Below are 18,470 nucleotides of genomic sequence, written 5' to 3'. Positions count from 1 at the left end.
CCCACCTTTCTACCATTTAGGCCTTCAAAACAGCTTCCAAACAAGCTAGAACAAAGACTTATAAGAAGAAAAACAGGTTGCCAAAATTAAAGTTGCCAAAAGTAAAGTTCATACTGTCAGACATTAACATTTTACTCAAGCAATATGCAATGATTACATTATTAATTGTGTTGTTAATACAGTGGATTCAAGATTCTTCTTTGTTGGCCAAGCATGGAGACCCTCCGGACAATATTCTCAGACCTCATCATCGTGATGATTACTACAAATATGTAGCGTAATCCTTTTAATTATATTCCTTAGATCTGTTCAACTTTTTAAAAAACTTTACTCAGTTGTAACGCAAAAGAAAAAAATTAATCCCTTTCTTGGAACATTCTGGCCCTTTTCTCATCTGGCCTGAAAGACATTGGTACTTTTCGCACTCGGATTTTAAAGTGTGTCTATACCTGTTCCACATCCCATGTTTGCAGGGGTTTCACATTTGCAAGCTAGTCATGGGACGCGGTGCTGCTCTTTTCCCCCATTACCCCGATTTTTCTCCCTGCTGATATACCCCGATGTTAATTTTTATTCAGCTGCCCAGTCAGGGCAGACTCAGTTAATGCCAATGTGAACATTTTGCAGCGCTCCCCCCTTCTTTTCCCTAGTTGCTGATTGGTTTGTGTGAAATTAATCACACCCACGTAACTCAGCTCTCTGAACTCCTCTTTTCCGCCGTTTTTTTGGCTGCGCATACAGTCTCTCTTACTTTATGACTCTGACATATACTTTTCCTTTGGGTGGGACCTGCAAGGGAGGGGGGGTTGTTTTAACTTCATTCCCCTTTCTCTGCTTTATGTGCTATCCCTGCACCACAGCGTGTTTCATGCAACCGCTGCCTGTTTACTCTTTAAGCTGGGTTGGTTGTTTTCCTCCCCTTCTCCTCAGCATGGATCCATTTCCTTTTCTCTCCTTCTCTCAAGAGCGTCTCTCAAAATGCTGTCAGTCAGAGTGGCGGGGCTTCTCTTTCATCTCCCCCCCTCCACCCTCTCAAGCCAGCGAGCAAGAGTGCAAGGTGGGGGAGGAGGAGTGAGTGGCGGGGATGTTAAAGTTACATTACTGGTGTGAGGGAGAGGGGGGGAGAGAGAGGCGTACACACACACACAGGCTCTCAACTGGCTCTCCACTTCATGCAGCCCAAGTGCTAAGCTCAGCCAAATTGTGCTGGCGGGTTCAAGAGCTGCTGCAACCTCTCCTCTCTGGAGTGCGCACGTGGAATCCCCACACAAGAGAGAATTTCGCAGCCCCTCAGAAGGCACGCCAAGCCCCGGCTTGGCACATCTCAGCAGAGTCAAAGGCGGGTACGAGTCTGCTCCCCGCCCCCGTGCCTAACCCCTGGGGAGGCAAGTCCTGCCTTACCCCGGGAAGAGTGAGGTGGGAGTGGGTGGTTGAAGGGGCGGCATAGGGGGAGGCTTGTCTGTCCAAAGATGTAACGGAGGGTCGTTACCACGCATGCTCAAAGTTTAAAAAAAAAAAAAGCTGACATGCACTGTAGTGCCCCAAAAGTCTGAAACTGAACAGAGGCTTCCAGGCAGGTTTCTGAAGGAATCATGAGAGGCCAAATCAAAACTGCTGGGAAGTGTGAAAGGATCAGTGCCAAACCGAAGCCACTGTGGCTGCTAAAAAATGGCGCTTTAAACTGTGAGTGCAAAAGGGGCCATTCTCCATACCAGACAACTGAATCATGCTATACTTTCTTGCCTATGCAGATAATAGTTTGGTTTGGTTCTTTACAGCAGCCAGGCAGATGAGAGACTTGGCTAACGCAGGTCAATGTCTACATCTACACTCAGTCTTCACCAGAAATTTAGCTCCCTAAACCCCTAGATTTTAAACCCTAAAGCTATAAAGGATTTAAATTCCGGAGGATTCATGTATGGGTATTAACATCTTTCTCTTCTCCTTAAAAAACAACGGTTCTGAACTACTCAGAAGAACCCATCTTTCTTTCAAAGTAAAAGAGAATGATATCTGAACCTCCTCGCTGGCTTAAACCAAGTGGCCTGTTTGACTCAGGAGAAGTGCTCAGGAACCACCCGGGATAAGCTGCTGATTCAAAGCAGCAAGTTATTTCACTGCCTTTGGCCTGGATGTAGAAAGTGAACTCCATGGATTCCTCGTTCTTCTTATAAAGGTCCATAATATCTCCTCTCTAAGAAAACACAAAGACTTCGTTAGGAATGTTCTGAGGAATTAAGATGACATTATTTTCCAGAGAGAAAAGCTAATCAGAGTCCGATTGGAGAGTTCTGCGTAGCTCTGTGCCTCTTCCACTCGAACCCTTTGCTGCTTTTATCCTCAGCCTTGAGCCCCATCTACACATTACAAAGCCTTTGTGTTTGTTGGGAAATGCGACAAGGGCTTTGCATCAGACATATGGTGGGAGCTTTGTGCCTGCCTGAGGTACACCAGATCTTTTCTGTTTGTGACTACACCTGGCAGAGAGAAGGATGCTGGATTTTCATTTGCAAACTGCCCCGTGGAGCCTCTATTGGCTCCATTTTAAAAGTCATGTTACTTACGTGGCTACATGTAACTTTCATATTGGTGCACAGTACAAATGGTCTGGGCAGCACAAAACTCCCATCACACATGGGGTGCCGAGTCCTCATGTTCCCCAATAAACACAAAGACTTTGTGATATGTAGAGGCAGCCCACACAAGGGGAAAAGGGAGGAAGTGCGTGAGCATAACCAGTTTCATGCCCATCACAAACAAGTGGCTTTCTTCATCATGACATCGGAATTCTTCCAGGATTCACATGGGTGTCCATAGTAGTCCAGGGCTGTTTTGGAAAACAGTGCAGGGGGGGAGATTGAAATCCCTTCTCCACATGCACTACAGTCCCAATGCAAATTGGGCACTGCATGTGTGGGAACGGAGGAGGCCCCACAACTCATATCTGACTGTTAGAAAAAATGGGGATCCCAGATCAATGATGTATGAATTAGCATAAATATATTTAACCAGGGCTTTTTTTCTGGGAAAAGAGGTGGTGGAACTCAGTGGGTTGCCCTCGGAGAAAATGGTCACATGGCTGGTGGCCCTGCCCCCTGATCTCCAGACAAGAGATCTAAATTCCCCTGGAGATAAGGGGGCAGGGCCACCAGCCATGTGACTATTTTCAAGAGGTTCTGGAACTTCGTTCCACCACGTTCCAGCTGAAAAAAAGCCCTGTGTTTAACTAAACAGATTCTTCCCATTTACTTTTCCTGTCTTCTCACCTCCTTCTGCTACTTTCCTTTTCTCAAATGTGTTAAATGGCATGCTCCCTAGGGCAGGGACTTTGTTGTTACTCTAAAACTGTATGGATCCTAATGGAGTTATATACATAATTATGGTTTCCATAATTTTACATCCTTGATGGAGACTGACAGTTACTTTGGCTCTGAATAGTAAGGAAGGATTAATGCAGCATATATTCAAGCCCCAGTCACAGGCTGAACAACCAGATAAATCTACAAGGATCTGGATGTGCAAAAAAAAAAAAGAACCCTCACCACTAGCTTTAGTCGCGGTAGATCCTCACCAGATTTCACGCAGGATAGAATGTGTGATCTATTGTTGAGGCCCATAAAGACAGGCCGTTTTTTTGAATCTAGGATAGGATTTGGGAGTAAAGTCATGATGTGCTCTGGAGAAGAACAGAGGGAAGAAACATGGTTAGTTGTGCATAAGCCAGAAGAAAGAATTTTTTGCTGGTACCGATGATAGCCAAGCATGGAGGGTTGCTAGTCAGATTAGAAACTGCTGAAAGGGGCCCTTGAGATGAGTGCTATTATATAGCACTAGTGACTTGCACAACCCGCTAACACCCACTCAAGTTAGACATTATACCATGCTGTAGTTGACAGCTCTGAGTGGGGAAATTCCTGGGGATTTGAAGGTGAAGCCTGAAGAGGGCAGGGTTTGGGGAAGGGTGCGGCCTCAACGAGGGATAATGCCAAAGAGTCCACACTCTAAAGCAGCCATTTTCTCCACTCCCTGGAAGCTGGCAACCCTACTTGCAGCTCAGCTTCTGAAAAGGTAATACAATGCTGCAGAGAAACTAATTTTACTCTTTACTCTTCTCAACACCGAGCTTCATAAATTCACAACTACCTCCAGCCGAACAGTGACCATAACTCTTGATTCTCAGTTCAGATATTATGCCCAAATCACAGATAGCTCAAACCAGGGCTGCAGCCACACACGGACAGAAAACCACCCTGCCACCACCACTATGGCAACAGCATCAAGTAGCACATAATGAGCATCCTCCTGGAAAAGCCCACAACCACCTTCTCGAACAACTTGGCACAATAAGATCTGGGATGCCTTCTTTATGGAAAAAAATCTCCTATCAATTGAAGCTAATGGACTCTGTTAACTTGAAGCAAGGCTTTTGGGAGAACTGGTTACCAGTACTTGATTATATGATCGCTCATGAAATATCACCTTGTACCCCTTACCCAACTGATCCTTTTAGCTTCTAAACCTCTTTTTATTTATTTCTCTTTTTATGATGTTGTATATCTATATAGAATGATACCTGTACTGTTACGCGTAACACTCTTATATTTCATGGTTTTCAGCAAATGCCTATGGTGGACTATTATACTTACCTTTGAGGTTACTTGTTAGTGTGTTTGTTTGATTAATTTTGTTGTGTTAAATGTATTCAAAAATATAAAAATTGTCAAAAATAAAGAATAATAAAAAATGTAGCACATAACGGACAGGAATGTCGTCCACATATACCTGTTCCCACTCTCCTCGCTGCTGCCATTGCCCCTGCTCCCCATTCTTCTTTCCCCTCCATTGTGCTTGCAGAAATGTGCAGATATGACAATGATCACAACTTCCCCCACCACACACACACACAGCCTAGAACACTCCTTCCCCTTCCTTTCCCTGCAGAGCTACCTTTGTAAAGCTATGGTACTGCTTAGAACAAAAAGCAATAAAAGTGGGGCTAAAAAGGGGGAAATGGCACACACCAGTGAGTTACCCTCCGCCATTTTGAAACTGGTACTTAGCCCCACCCCCCTTCCTGTGGTGGCCATGGGCAGAGCAGCTAGGCAGATATTGCACCCTTTGAACTGGAGAAAAAAACAGGTTTGGAAGGTGTTTTAATTTTTTTTCTAACTCAAAATGAAAAGCTCCAGGAACTCTTTCTGTCATACTTGGAATGAGCACAAGGTCAACCCCATGTGGAAGCAGCCCAAGAGTGCAAATCCACTTCAAAATCATGGTTTCTGTTTTTAGCTTGCTGGATAAAATTAAACCACAGTTTATCAATCTGAATACCACGCCAAATCCAGGATAAGGAAGGCTAGGAATAGTTTGGAATGATATTTCAGCTAAGTGACTATGCCTTGCAATTTGTGTTCCACATATGGAATTCTATGCAAAATTATTGCCTCCATAAATAAGAACCAAGTTCTGTGATGGCCTTGGAACTAGTGAAAGTCACCATCCAAAATTTTAAATCCGCATGAATGCAAATATTGTGACTGGTGTAACTTTGTAGTCCCGACTCCCATCCTTTCTGACACCTGTTTACTAGGATTTCAGATTTTTTAAAATGTTTATTATGCTTAGATCTGGGACAGCATCTCTGACAATCAAAGAGAGCAACTTCTCTAGATGCACCTTCCTGCACTTAAGACCTTCTGGTCTAGCACTGCTACAAGTGCAATCATTTGTGGATGAATCTAAAACTGCCATCAAGCAGGGGAGGAGCCTTCTCAGCTGCAGCCCCAAAATTATGGAATGGCCTTTTCAGGTCTTTTCTTTGGTTCTGACACTCTTCCTTTCCAAGAAAATGGTTTAAAATGTATTTATTGCATCAGGCTTTCAATAACATCTCTTGCCACTATCTACTGGTAATTATTTGATCTAGCTTAATATTTGATTTTTTTTTGTCACCTAGAGTTTTTTTAAGCTTTTGATTTGCTGACTTAATTTTGATGGGCTTTATGTCCATCAGTTTCTACATTTGGATTAAAAAGCGGTTTAGAAATACAGCATTGAACAATCCATAGATTTCCTTTGAACATTTTTCTTAATTTTACACACACATATACAGCTATTTTAGTGATGCGACATTAACACCTTCTTTGTCTACTTTTCTTTTTCCTGTCTTGTTCATTCTTCATAGGAAGTGGAGTATGAAAGAAACTCCTGTCCAACTATGCAAATTTAGTAGTATTGTTTCATTTTAATACACATACCTCGAATCCAAATCACAGAATGGTCCCCTGCCCTAAGGAAGCCCGCCTCGCTTCAACCAGGGCCAGGGCCTTTTCAGTCCTGGCCCCAGCCTGGTGGAACGCTCTGTCAATGGAGACCCGGGCTCAGCAGGACATATTCTCGTTCCGCCGGGCCTGTAAGACAAAGCTGTTCCGCCAGGTGTTCGGTGGTTGAAGGGGGCAGTGCCATGTCAGCCTCCCTCTGGGGTGGGGGGTGGGGTTCTCCCCATCATTGCACTTTAATGTACTTGGTTAATTTATTTTATTATTGCTTATTGTATGTTGATTCTAGAATTATTGTTTTCTTGTTTTTATTGATTTTAACTGTTGTTCACTGCCCAGAGCCCCTGAGGATGGGCGGTTTATAGATCGAAATAATAAATAATAAATTAATAAATAAAAATAGAAAAATTAGCTTTGACACCAGAAGAAATCACCAACCCCAGGACAACTTCAGAATTTACAAATGAAATTAAATCAGTAACTTTATGGAGAACAAATGCAAGTAGCTGTCATCACTTACCTGGTAGAATGGAATTTTTAGGGGTTGCCACCAGTCTGTTGTTCACCAAGATGATGGTTTTCTGGTTTATATCCCGAATTTTGATGCACCAGGGTGATTCTACTTTTTCTGTTTCATTTAGGTTGAACAGAAGGAGGGAAAGTGTGTGTGATACATGTAGATAAAGATATATTCACACTTACACACAGTGGAGGAAAAGGGAGCCTCTCCCAAAGAAGGAAGGAGTTAGTAGTTATCATCTTGCAAGCATTATGATTTGTCAGTGATAACATTTATCTTTCATAGCTCAGTTTTGCAAAGCATCTTCACGAAACAGAAAATTACTTGGTTGGCATGCAAAGTTTCCCATGGCATAATTTGTGCCATTCTGATGTGAGGCTTGAAATGCCCTCCATTTGTGGGGTATTCTGCACACAATCAGCTAAACAAATGCATACTTTGAACTTTCACAATCCAGTAATAAAAACATAGGAAAGCTCTACCACAAAGAGAAGTTAACAGGTTTATCGGATCAACTGAATGTTTTCCATTCTAACCTGCCTAGCAATTAAGCTGAATTTCTTAATTCACCATATCTTGTTGTGTCATGAGTCATGACCCCAGAGAGCAACATAGACTGTCTAAAAACCACATAGTATTGGATTCGGTTTCGTTTTCTCAGCCATGCCGGACGCTCCTCTCGGCTGGTCCGGGAGGAAACGACCGGGCACCCTGACCGGGCGGCTGATCCGCAAGGATTAGCCCCCAGGACTCCCAGGGAGGGAGCCAGGGTCCGGGACGCGGCGGGAAGAACTCCCCGAATCAATGCGGGGGGGGGAATTGCCCGTTTGTCCCTATAGAGGCCGGCAGACGTGCGCGGCGCCTCGAGTGCCGCCGGGCAACGAGAAACGGCAAATAAAAGAAACAGGCGGAAGCCCGTAAACAAGCGAATCCCTTCTGTTCTACAAGCGTTTGTGAAGGAGAGGTTGATCTGAAGAAGACTCGTTCTTCCCCTTCGTTGAGTTCCAGAATTTTGTCGGCGCCCCCCCCCCCCCAAATGGCAGCAAAGAAGCAAAGTCCCGCTCTCGGTAAGTCAATCTCGGCTACCTTGCAGAAGGGGGAGTCGCTCGAAGAGTTGGTGCGCAGGGCGGTGGTGGAAGCCATAAAACCCTTTGTTGACAAGCTGAACGAAACCGATCAAAGGGTGGGCTTAATTGAAAGCGAAGTGAAAACCATTAAGGTAGCAGCGGGGGGGGGGGCAGAAAAGTCTGCTCTGGAAAGTGCGTCACTTGTGAAGGCTACAAAAAAGGAGCTGAAGCTGGTTGAGAACCAGCTGATCGGGCTACAGATGGAACGAACGCAGACAATTTTGCGTCTCCAAAACGTGAAAGAGGAGGAAAAAGAGGATCTGTGGGAGGTGGTCTCGGAACTATTGGCGATACCCGCGAGGACGACTAAAGAAGAGGTTAAAAGCGCCATTTTGGAGGTCCGTCGGGCTTCTTCAAAATATGCAACAAAGCGACAGTTGCCTCGTGAGATCATTATTGACTTTTCATCTAAAAAGATTCGGGACACCATCCTATATAACTCATACAATGCGGATTTGGACTTTATGGGTTTGAAAGTCAAGATTTTGAAGGACGTTCCATTTCTAGTCCGGAAACGGCGTTTTAAATATAAAAAGTTTGCAGCTCTTCTGAGGGACCATGGAATAAAGTACAAATGGTTATTCCCGGAAGGAATATGGTTCAGATATAAAGATCAGGCCTATAAGATATTATCAGAAGATCAACTAAAGGATTTTGAGAATAAAAACCCAGAACTCTGCTGCACCGAGAACGAAGAAAAGGAGGAGCCGGAGGGGGGGGAGGAGGAGGAGAGCACCGCAACAGCGGTTGCACAGAGAGAACTGCGTCCGGGACCTAGAAGGGGGAGGAAAGTTTAATCAGAATTTGAAATGTTTATTCTCTGTATGATTAACCACTCCATCATTATCCTATGGAGCTATTTTTGTATTATGACAGTATGAAGGGAAACATTGAAGTGTAGTGTTTAGTGTTTGTAGTTCATTCCCCCCCCCTTTTTCTTTTTTCTCTTTTTCCACCCCCCTTTGTCCCTTCCCTCTCCCCTTTCCTTGTGATAGTCTTGTGTAGTGCTGTGTAGTGTTTTGTAGTTATGAAAAATAGACTGGTTTGGCTGATTGCTTCTCCAACAAATCTTGCAGAGGATACATTGCTTCCGTCTGCAGGACTGGTTGTTGTTTCTGTATCAGCATCAGCCTCTTCTTTATATAAAGAAGGTTCTTCTCCCATCAGAGTTCCTGCCCTCCTTCTCCATGAGATCTCGTGTCTAGGGCTGGCTGTGTATGTGCCATATTAGAAAGGAGATTAGGAAAGATATGCTGACCACTGAAACCTTGGGACAGGACGGTAGCACCTGGTTCCTCAAAAACTGCATGATATGCAATACAAAGATATATGTGCACGCAGGGCAAGATGTAGTGCATGCAGAACAGCGGGTGAAAAAACAGCTGCTGTACAAAGGAAATAAAGCCTCTGTTCCATAAATTCTTTATCTCTAATTTTGCAACCTTAACATTTTGCACTAATTCTGGTAATAAGACAGCTTTCTGAATTTGCCCACTTTAGGGTTTTTCTATTTTCTAGCAGTGTTTTGTGATAATGTAGCAACATGGAAAGTTGACAGAATTATACCTTCACTTGGCTGACATACTGCTTATTTTGATGGGATAATGAAATGAAACCAGAATTTGCATTGTTTCTGTATTTCAAAATATTTACATGTTTAAAAACATCTCCAGGATAATTAATAGAAAAAACAAGTGGGTGATCTTGGAAGGGGAGCGGGTCTCATTTCCCATTCCTTTTCTCCATCTTATAACAACAACATAAATATTTGATTTATATACCGGTCTTCAGGACAACTTAACGCCCACTCAGGGTGGTTTACAACGTATAAAAGAGCAAGAGTCCGGTAGCACCTATAAGAGGAACAAAATTTGTGGTAGGGTATGAGCTTTCATGAGTCACAGCTCACTTCTTCAGATACAGCTAGAATGTGAATCCATCTATCCTTATAATGACTGGTGAATGACAATGGCAAGCATGAATGAATAGGGTAGGGTACACATTATTAATGACCTACAACCCATGCTGGATTGTGACACTTTCCTCACACAGGCACTGGGGGGGGGGGCTAACCTTTTCTAGCTTACACACAGCCTGCTAACCTGAAACAACTACTCACCCACAATGATAAGCCACTTAACACTAACATGGACGCTGGTACCAAGGCCTGCAATAACTCAAGATGCCAACTTTGCTCCATATAGATCCGAGCAACGCCATCAGGGGACCCAACAACATCAGCCATACCATCTTGGGTTCATATTCCTGCTCATCCTCCAATGTGATTTATGCCTTAACGTGTCAGCAATGCCCCTCAACTCTCTACACTGGACAAATTGGCCAGTCCCTTCGACAAAGAATTAATGGACATAAGTCTGACATCAGAAACAAAAATATTCAAAAACCTGTGGGGGAACATTTTAACCTTCCAGGATATTCAGCTGCTGACCTAAAAGTAGCAGTTGTCCTGCAGAGTAATTTCAAAGGGAGATTAGAGAGATTGCTGAAATGCAACTGATAACGAAACTCCAAACAATGCATCCACCTGGACTGAATTGAGACATGGACTTCCTGTCTCATTACCAATGCTAATTTCTCCACACCCACAACCCCTCTGCATACCCCACCTTATTCATTCACACCTGCCATTGTCATTCACCAGCGATTATCATTTGGCTTCTGCAATGAGACCATTCTCCAAGATATAAAGACAGATGAACTCACATTCTAGCTATATCTAAGAACTGAGCTGTGGCTCATGAAAGCTCATACCCTGCTGCAAATTTTGTTACTCTGATAGGTGCTACTGGACTCTCTTGTTCTTTTCTATTGGCATAGACAGACTAACACAGCTACCCATCTTGATCTTTACAAAGTATGTTATTATTATCCCAATGACAATCCCCCTGTGAGATGGGTGGGGCTGAGAGAGCTCTACAAGAGCTGTGACTGACCCTAAGTCACTCAGGTCACTTCTAATTATAATTAGAAAGAACTGCTCCTTACGACATCCTTGCTTCTTGTAAGGGAATAAGCCTGCCAATTCCAACTTAATATGTTCCCATTGCGTGAATTTTTTGATCCACACGTTAATGCTAATTATAATGATAAAGAACTGCTCCTTACGATGTTCTTGCTTGTTGTGAAGGAATAAGTCAGCCAATTCCAGGTCCACATTCATCTTCTGGGGCTCCATTTCTACAGCCTCTCCCACTTTCTTCAGTCCTTCTCTAGAATTGTTTGAGCTTTGTGTTAGCCGTTACTTCTGCAATCACAGCTAGAATCCTAGAAGGAACTGTGAAGAGGATAGCATCACAGACTACAATTCCTGACAAGAACATCCAAAGCATTGTAAACAAGGCTGGTAGTGGAGCAGGGCCATGTAAACATGCCACAAAGAGTAATTATCATCATCAAGAATTTATGGAGTGACAATCATAGATGTACAGCAACACAGGAACTCTTAAAAAGAACAAGATGTGATACGCAGTAGAACAAAGAAGAGGGTTCTTGAGTTCAGAAGTGAGAAGTGCAAGAGAGGGTCTGTGGAGGACAAGGGGAATGAAAACTTCAAAGGAAGAATGCAGTTTTTTCCCCTAGAAAAGGAAACATGCTCAATTACAGCCTTGAATGGTCTGACTATCATTGCAGGACTGTAAAAGCCAACAAAATATTTTCCAGGGACCTGTGATTCCAACTAATCTGACAAAATGGTCTTTTATCTACAAAGCACCTGCTGCAAGAGATTCGTGTCTCATTCAGTTCTTCGTCTTTTTTTGTCTTTGAATTAAATCCGAAAAGCACACTCTTAAATATTTTACCAACAAATCTGAGAAATAAACAAGATCCCTTCTGTTATATGGTGACAGCAGCAAGAGTATTATTTGCAGGAAAATGGAAAACTGATGCTTGTCCGGGTCTCCCAGAGCAGAGAGAGAAGGTTCACGAATATGCTTCAATGGCCAAACTGACTACCTACTTACAAAATAGGTTGATAACTGACAGGGCTCTTTTCTGGGAAAAGAAGTGGTGGAACTCAGTGGGTTGCCCTTGGAGAAAATGGTCATATAGCTGGTGGCCCCGCCCCCTGCTCTCCAGACAGAGGGGAGTTGAGATTGCCCTCCGCTCACAGAGGGGAGCTTAGATTGTACAGTGCCCCTCTGTCTGGAGATCAGGGGGCGGAGCCACCAGCCATATGACCATTTTCAAGAGGTGCCAGAACTCCGTTCCACCACGTTCCAGCTGGAAAAAAGCCCTGATAACTGATTTCTGGAAAAAAATGGAAGAATTTTTTTCATTATTTAGGTTAAACTAATTGATATAGTAGCTTAGAAGGACAGAGGGAAGAAGAGATAAGGAGAAATGTCATGTAGCTAGGTTCAAGGAAGCTAAATACGTAATAATTACCGTTTTAGTTTAAAGAAACTTAAATGTTCTGCTTGTTTTATTCCTAAGATTTTTATATCTGCACTGTTTATAAATTTATTGGTGGTATAAGATTATATAATTTTCAATTTACTGTCTAAATTTTGCATAACTTTTATATTATGCACTTACTTTACTCTGTTTTTCTCTTACTTTCATTTCTTTAAATAAAATATTTTTTAAAAATTCTGTCTTTTTTTTTGTATAGTAGACTAGCACATCCAGCTCCACAATTCCCATAGGCTCTCTGCTCTGTCTGAATGATCTGCCTTATAATCGAAGTAATTCCGCATTCTCTTGATATTTTGTCAAGCTTTTTTGTCTGCTTCAGGTCTAGGGCTGATAGCTCCCTTTCTGGCCAAATTTCCTTTCATTTTACTATCTGTGAGACAAATTAGAAACTGAACATGTATGCTGAGGAGTTGCTTTGTTGGGTGGTTGTTGAAAGTCTCCCACTGGGGCAAACATTAGAAGCATAGAAGCAGAAAGGATTTGGCAACATTTTTCATGCCCTGTTCACAGAAAGGGTTGGCATCACAGCTTCTGCTAGTAAAGTTGGTGGTTCAATGCCTAACATTTGAGGCCATAAAATGAAAAAGTAGTAGTCTCTACCTGCATCCACTTGGTGAAGATTCTCCACAGGGCTTTTTTCCAGCAGGAACGTGGTGGAATGGAGTTCTGGAACCTCTTGAAAATGGTCACATGGCTGGTGGCCCCACCCCCTGATCTCCAGACAGAGGGGAGTTTAGATTGCCCTCTGCGCTGTGCAATCTAACTCCTCTCTGTGCGCGAAGGGCAATCTAAACTCCCCTCTGTCTGGAGATCAGAGGGCAGGGCTACTGGCCAATGTGACCATTTTCGCCAAGGGTGATTTAAACTTTTAAAAACTCCCTCCTTGTTCCAGCTGACCCAAAGTGACATCATTGTGCGGTCCTGAGTTCCACCACTGAGTTCCACCACCTCTTTTCCCAGAAAAAAAGCCCAGATTCTCCCTATCATTGCCATTGCAATTGTAGAGTCGTTCATGTTAGCAACAGAGCATCCACAGAGGAATTATATGCACACTTTCCTCTGTCTGCTGCCATTTCCTCTGCATTTTCTCCCTGGCATGCCATCAGAGGACTTTTTTCAGGCTTTAAAAAAAAAAGAAATGATAATTGTTATGCTACAGTGTTATAACATTATAATTATTAACTCAATCTACTAGCTACTCTGAATTCCCAGCTCTAGTGGGCATGCTTTTTCACATCAACACCAACCAAGCCTGTACAATTAAAAGGTAAAAGACCTAAGAATCATTTCAGGAAGGGTCTGTGCAGTGAAAGCTGGCTAAGAAAACATGGTGGGCAAATTATATCAAAAGTTGTGAGAGAGCTGGGGCTTGTGAGTGGCTTCCTCTGTACTTTTGTGTCAAGCACCATGAGACCTCGGCCGAATCCACACGTCTCAAGTTTTCTGCTTTCCCCCCACCAATTATTCGCTTCTCAGAGGGCTGTTCCCATACTCTTACCTCAGTCCCGCCATTCTCTCACATCTTTCGCTTTGCACCTCAGACGAATTTGTCATGCGTTCAAATGCTTCTCTTGCGCGGTTCTCACCATGGATGTGGACAAACAGAAGCGTTTCACAAGGAGACCGCCCCCTTCAAACCACCCCACTTCCGTGTTTGCAGCCTTCCCAGAACACCATCCCTCTTTGCCATGCAATTATCAAGCTTTTCCACTCTTTCTGCAGCATGCCTGCCTGCCTGCCCTTTCCCTTTCCCTTTCCCTTTTTTTTTTTTTAAAAAGGGAACTTTCCCAGCATTGTTGCACAATCCCGGCCATAAATCTTAATCGGGGTGCTCCAAAATCCCTGCAGAGATATCAAGGGGTGGCGTCATTTCCATTTCCATGTCATTTTTAGGATGCTGAACCGTTGGAAATATTGGTGGCTGTTAAAATTATTTTTTTTAACTGTTGAAATTACCGTTATAGCAGAAATTCGTCATTCTAACATTACATTCAAGCATCAAATAATTAGTCTGCCCATTTGGAGAGTTTGGATCACCCCCACCTTAAATATCAGTTCAAATTAGCCCGCCAGAATAATGGTCCAATGGATTTCAAAGAAGAAGGCACAGAATAACGTTAACTAATCATAGGCATCATAGGGGTGTGGCCTTGCCATAGTAATTTAGCAAAAAAATGATATAGCTGAAATCTGATGAAAAATGAAAAAAAAATGAACGTGATGTCGTCATCGGTGACGTCAGATCTAAACCCGCCCCGTATTGCGCGATTCTACCAGGGATGTGGACGAAGGATAGCGCGAGGCAGCGGCAGTAAGAGAAGGGATGTGAACACAGACTGAGACATTGCGGGATAGAATCCAGCGCGATTAATGCACATGAAAAGTGGAAGGTAGGGAAGTGTGGATTCGGCCCTCCTGTCAGTACAAAATTGCTCTAAATTAGATAGCAGAATGGACTGACATTCACTAACACTTCTGCTCATGAGAGAGCAGGCAATCTGGCACAAAGAAAGTCCAGAGAAGAGATAGAAAGATGAGGAGACAGTACCTGGGCTCAACTGCTAGTCTTGTGCCTTAGGTTGCAGATCCGCGTTCTGTTTTCCCTTTGCTTTCTGTTGCTTACAGAACATTTTATAGCTATCCAGCGGGTGTGACTGAAGAAGATTTTTCTGGATTATGTGTGAAAAGCCTTGTCACAGGCCACTGGCAAAATGCACAGCATACTTCCCTGTTAACCCTTTAAAGTCCGGAAGTCTTTAAAGGGCCAGTTCTACCATCCTATTTTGACTAAAGAAGCGAACACATATAGGAGTGTACAAGTTGCATATGGGCTCTCCGCTTGTGTCAGAGATACGGGATCTTCCACATTAATTCAATGCTTTTCAGAAGTGGGGTTTTTCCCCTGCTTCCCTATAACATCATGGTGCATTCCTGCACCCCTAGCTTTCTCCAATCTTATTCAAACCTGCTTTGCTCCAAAGTTCTGGGAAAGATCACAATACAGCCTGGATAGCTGCCATGTGGGTGGGACAATTCTGATTTCCTGGCTCACATGGCAGTAATTTCTCCTGACCCTGTATTCATGGCAGTTATTACCTTCCCCCGCCACTGGGGGGATTATTATTATTTTTTAGATCAGCACTAGATGATCAATATACCATTGTAAAAATACGTGTAGCAGGTTCTCTGAATTCCCAGCTTTTATTTTTTTAAAAAAAGTCTCTAGCCCCTTTCCTGGTGGAGATATAAGGGGAAAGGCATATCATCACAAGGGAAAGGATTAGAGACTTACTTTTTTTAAAAGCTGTGAATTCCGAGAATCTGCTACTCCTATTTTTACAACAGTATATTGATATTATATTTTCTTGTACCAATTTTTTAAAAATGCAAAAGCCCAGGGAAAGGGGGATAGGAAAACTACGGAGAAACCTGCAATGTGGAATCCCCATTGCTGCTGAGCTTTATCTGCATCGGCACCAGCAATGGAGAAACCACAAAATCGCATCCTCAAAGACACCCTAAATGCACACAAGTTGTAGGTTCTCTTAAAATCCTGTGTGCAGTACCCAGTAGGGATGAGAACCTTGGTGCACATGGAGAAGGGGCTTCAGCTTCCCTCCACCAATACCATTTTCTTGGCCCGAAATACTCGGGGGAGGAGGGGACTACTGAGCCAGTTGGGAAAATGGAACACGTAGTTTTCCCCCAATAGCACTCCCACCCAGGACATGTCAAGTTGGGGAAATGGTGCTGGGGGAAGGCTGAAAACCCTTCTCCAACTGTACCATGGACCTTATCCTAATCAGGTGCCATATGCATGGGAAGTTAGAAGTCATGCGTGATTGTATTATAGGCTGACAGAGGATGGAGAACCCAGGTGCAGCCTGTGTTCTCAGAAATATGTGAAGAGGCTGGTGACCAGTAGGAAGTTTGGGGCAGCCTGGAGATCGCCTGCCATCCGCAAGCACCCCGGAAACATGTGTGGCACACATGCTCCTAGCAGATGCGAAAATGTCACTTCCGGAAGTGATGGCATTGCACCAGCCACAGGAGTGCTCCCGCGCTTTGTTTGAGCTTGATTGCCTATTGCAGGGCTTGGCAGAAACAAGTGATATAATAGTAATAGTAACAGGAACAGTAATAACAAAATAATGTTCTTTATTGTCAAACTCAGAGCAGTGAACAAAGTCAGTGTGTTATTATTATCCCCACAATATAGCTGGGGAGCTGGGGCTGAGGGGAGTGGCTTACCCAAGGCCACCTGCTGAGCTGATGACAGTCAGAGTTGAAGTAGCAGAGTGCCTACTCGCAGCCCAACCACTTAACCATTATGCTACAGCAGCTTTCTGTGGGATTGTTCATTGGTGCACATGATTCCTTGATTGGCTGGTCACAGCAGGTGACATAGAGCAGAACCACAAGTGACAAAAGGCACAGATTGGACACTTGTCTGCTTCCCTCAAGTTTTGATGGGAAATGTAGGCATCCTGGTCTCGCAGCTTCGCTCTCTGACTGCTGTCCAATGGACTTTTCAACTGTCATTTGTCCAACATTCCGCCAAGCTGCCTACATTTCCCATCAAAACTTGAGGGAAGCAGACAAGTGTCCAATCTGTGCCTTTTGTCACTTGTGGTTCTGCTCATAGTTTAGTCAAAGTATTCCTACTCATTCCAAATGTGAAATTTTTTCCAAGGTGTGACAGGGGCCTTGCTGGCAGCAGTGGCGCCAGGGTTTTTGGTTTTTGCGGCTGGCCGGCAGGCTGGGCACCCCCCCCCCCGTGCGCACACGCACACACGCACTGGCCTGCGTGATGATGTCACATGTGACATCATCATGGGCAGGCGCGTGCTGCTGGCCCGATTGCTGCAACGGGTTGCTGGGACAGCGCACAGGTGGCCTCCCAGCTCTCCTGCTCAGTTGCCCTGCACCGCCACAGATGCCTGCCCACGGCTGCTGCGCCCGGCTGGGGGCAGGTGCTGGTGGCAGCGGCAGGGTGGGGTGGGAGAGCTAGAAGGCTGCAGCTCCATGGCGCGTGCTCCTGCTCCCCACACCTCCTCCAGCACCCTGCACCCTGAGGCCACCGCCTACCTGGCCTCAATGGGCGCGCCGACCCTGCTTGCTGGTAGTACCCCCTGCCATGCTCTCTGGCTCATGGCCAAATTACATTTCTTCTCTGATACTTAGTAGATGATGTTACAAATATCTCTCATTATTGACAGAGGAAAGAATCCTCATATATACAAAAACAATTCACACCCATCCTGGTCACCACAAGCCAAAATTGGCTGGCCGAAAAGGCACAATTGATAGTTGAGATTTGCAATAGAAAATTTCCACAATTAACAGCATTGTCTTCATCGTCGTATAAAATATTCAGCAGACAACCAGAAAGTTCCAGGTATGTTGTTAAGGCACTGGTTCCCTACCTTACTGAGGCGAATTTGAAAAAAAGAAAGAGTGAACCAGGAGGGAAAGGGAGGGGTGTGTTTTTGGTAATGCCGTCCAGGAAATGATACTGTATTTGACTAAAGGTGTGGCTGAGAGACTGGAAGGATTTAAATGTCACATGATGAAGACTGCAACGTCATAAAATAAACACATTTTACATTGCGCTATCATGCCTACAAAGAGCAAAGAAGAAAACTGTTGTGTTCCCTGATAGTGTTCACAGGCAGGGCCGGTGCGCCAATGGAGGCCAGGTAGGCGGTGGCCTCAGGCGCGAGGGCACTGGAGGGGCGCCGGAGGACATGTTGGGGACGGAGGCGCGCGCAGCGAAGCTGGCATGACTGGGCTGCAGCTACTGCTGCAGCCAGCCAGCCCCGTGCTGCTGCTGCCGCTGCCGCCACCACCACACGCCCCAGCCGGGCGCAGCCTCTGTGCGCCGCCCCAGCAGCGGCTCGCGGCTTCTGGGGTGTGTGGCGGCGGTGGCGGCATGGAGCTGGCTGGCTGGCTGCAGCAGCAGCTGCAGCCAGCCATGGCAGCTCCGCTGCGTGCTCCTCTGCCCCCACACACCCCGGCCGGTCACAGAAGCTGCGAGCCGCTGCTGGGGTGGCGCGCGGAGCAGCCTCTGCACACCGCCCCAGCAGCGGCTCGTGGCTTCTGCGCCCG

General features: G+C 44.7%; 1 protein-coding gene across 1 annotated transcript; it reads right to left on the bottom strand.

Annotated features, from left to right (window-relative positions):
• Nucleotides 1-1,966: 1,966 nt before the first annotated feature.
• Nucleotides 1,967-14,982, bottom strand: LOC129342339 (interleukin-36 receptor antagonist protein-like). The gene is made up of 5 exons (XM_054998042.1): nt 14,911-14,982; nt 11,052-11,220; nt 6,799-6,906; nt 3,543-3,676; nt 1,967-2,194 (listed from the first exon to the last, which is right to left on the bottom strand). Exons 2-5 carry the CDS (start codon nt 11,119-11,121, stop codon nt 1,967-1,969), a joined length of 540 nt encoding a protein of 179 aa, XP_054854017.1. The 5' UTR covers nt 11,122-11,220; nt 14,911-14,982.
• Between the last annotated feature and the right edge of the window lie 3,488 nt (nt 14,983-18,470).

This window comes from Eublepharis macularius, chromosome 14 (assembly GCF_028583425.1).
Source record: "Eublepharis macularius isolate TG4126 chromosome 14, MPM_Emac_v1.0, whole genome shotgun sequence".
Taxonomy (NCBI): Eukaryota; Metazoa; Chordata; class Lepidosauria; order Squamata; family Eublepharidae; genus Eublepharis; species Eublepharis macularius.
Note: the sequence above shows the minus strand (reverse complement) of the source record. Positions and strands in the feature narration are given on the sequence as shown.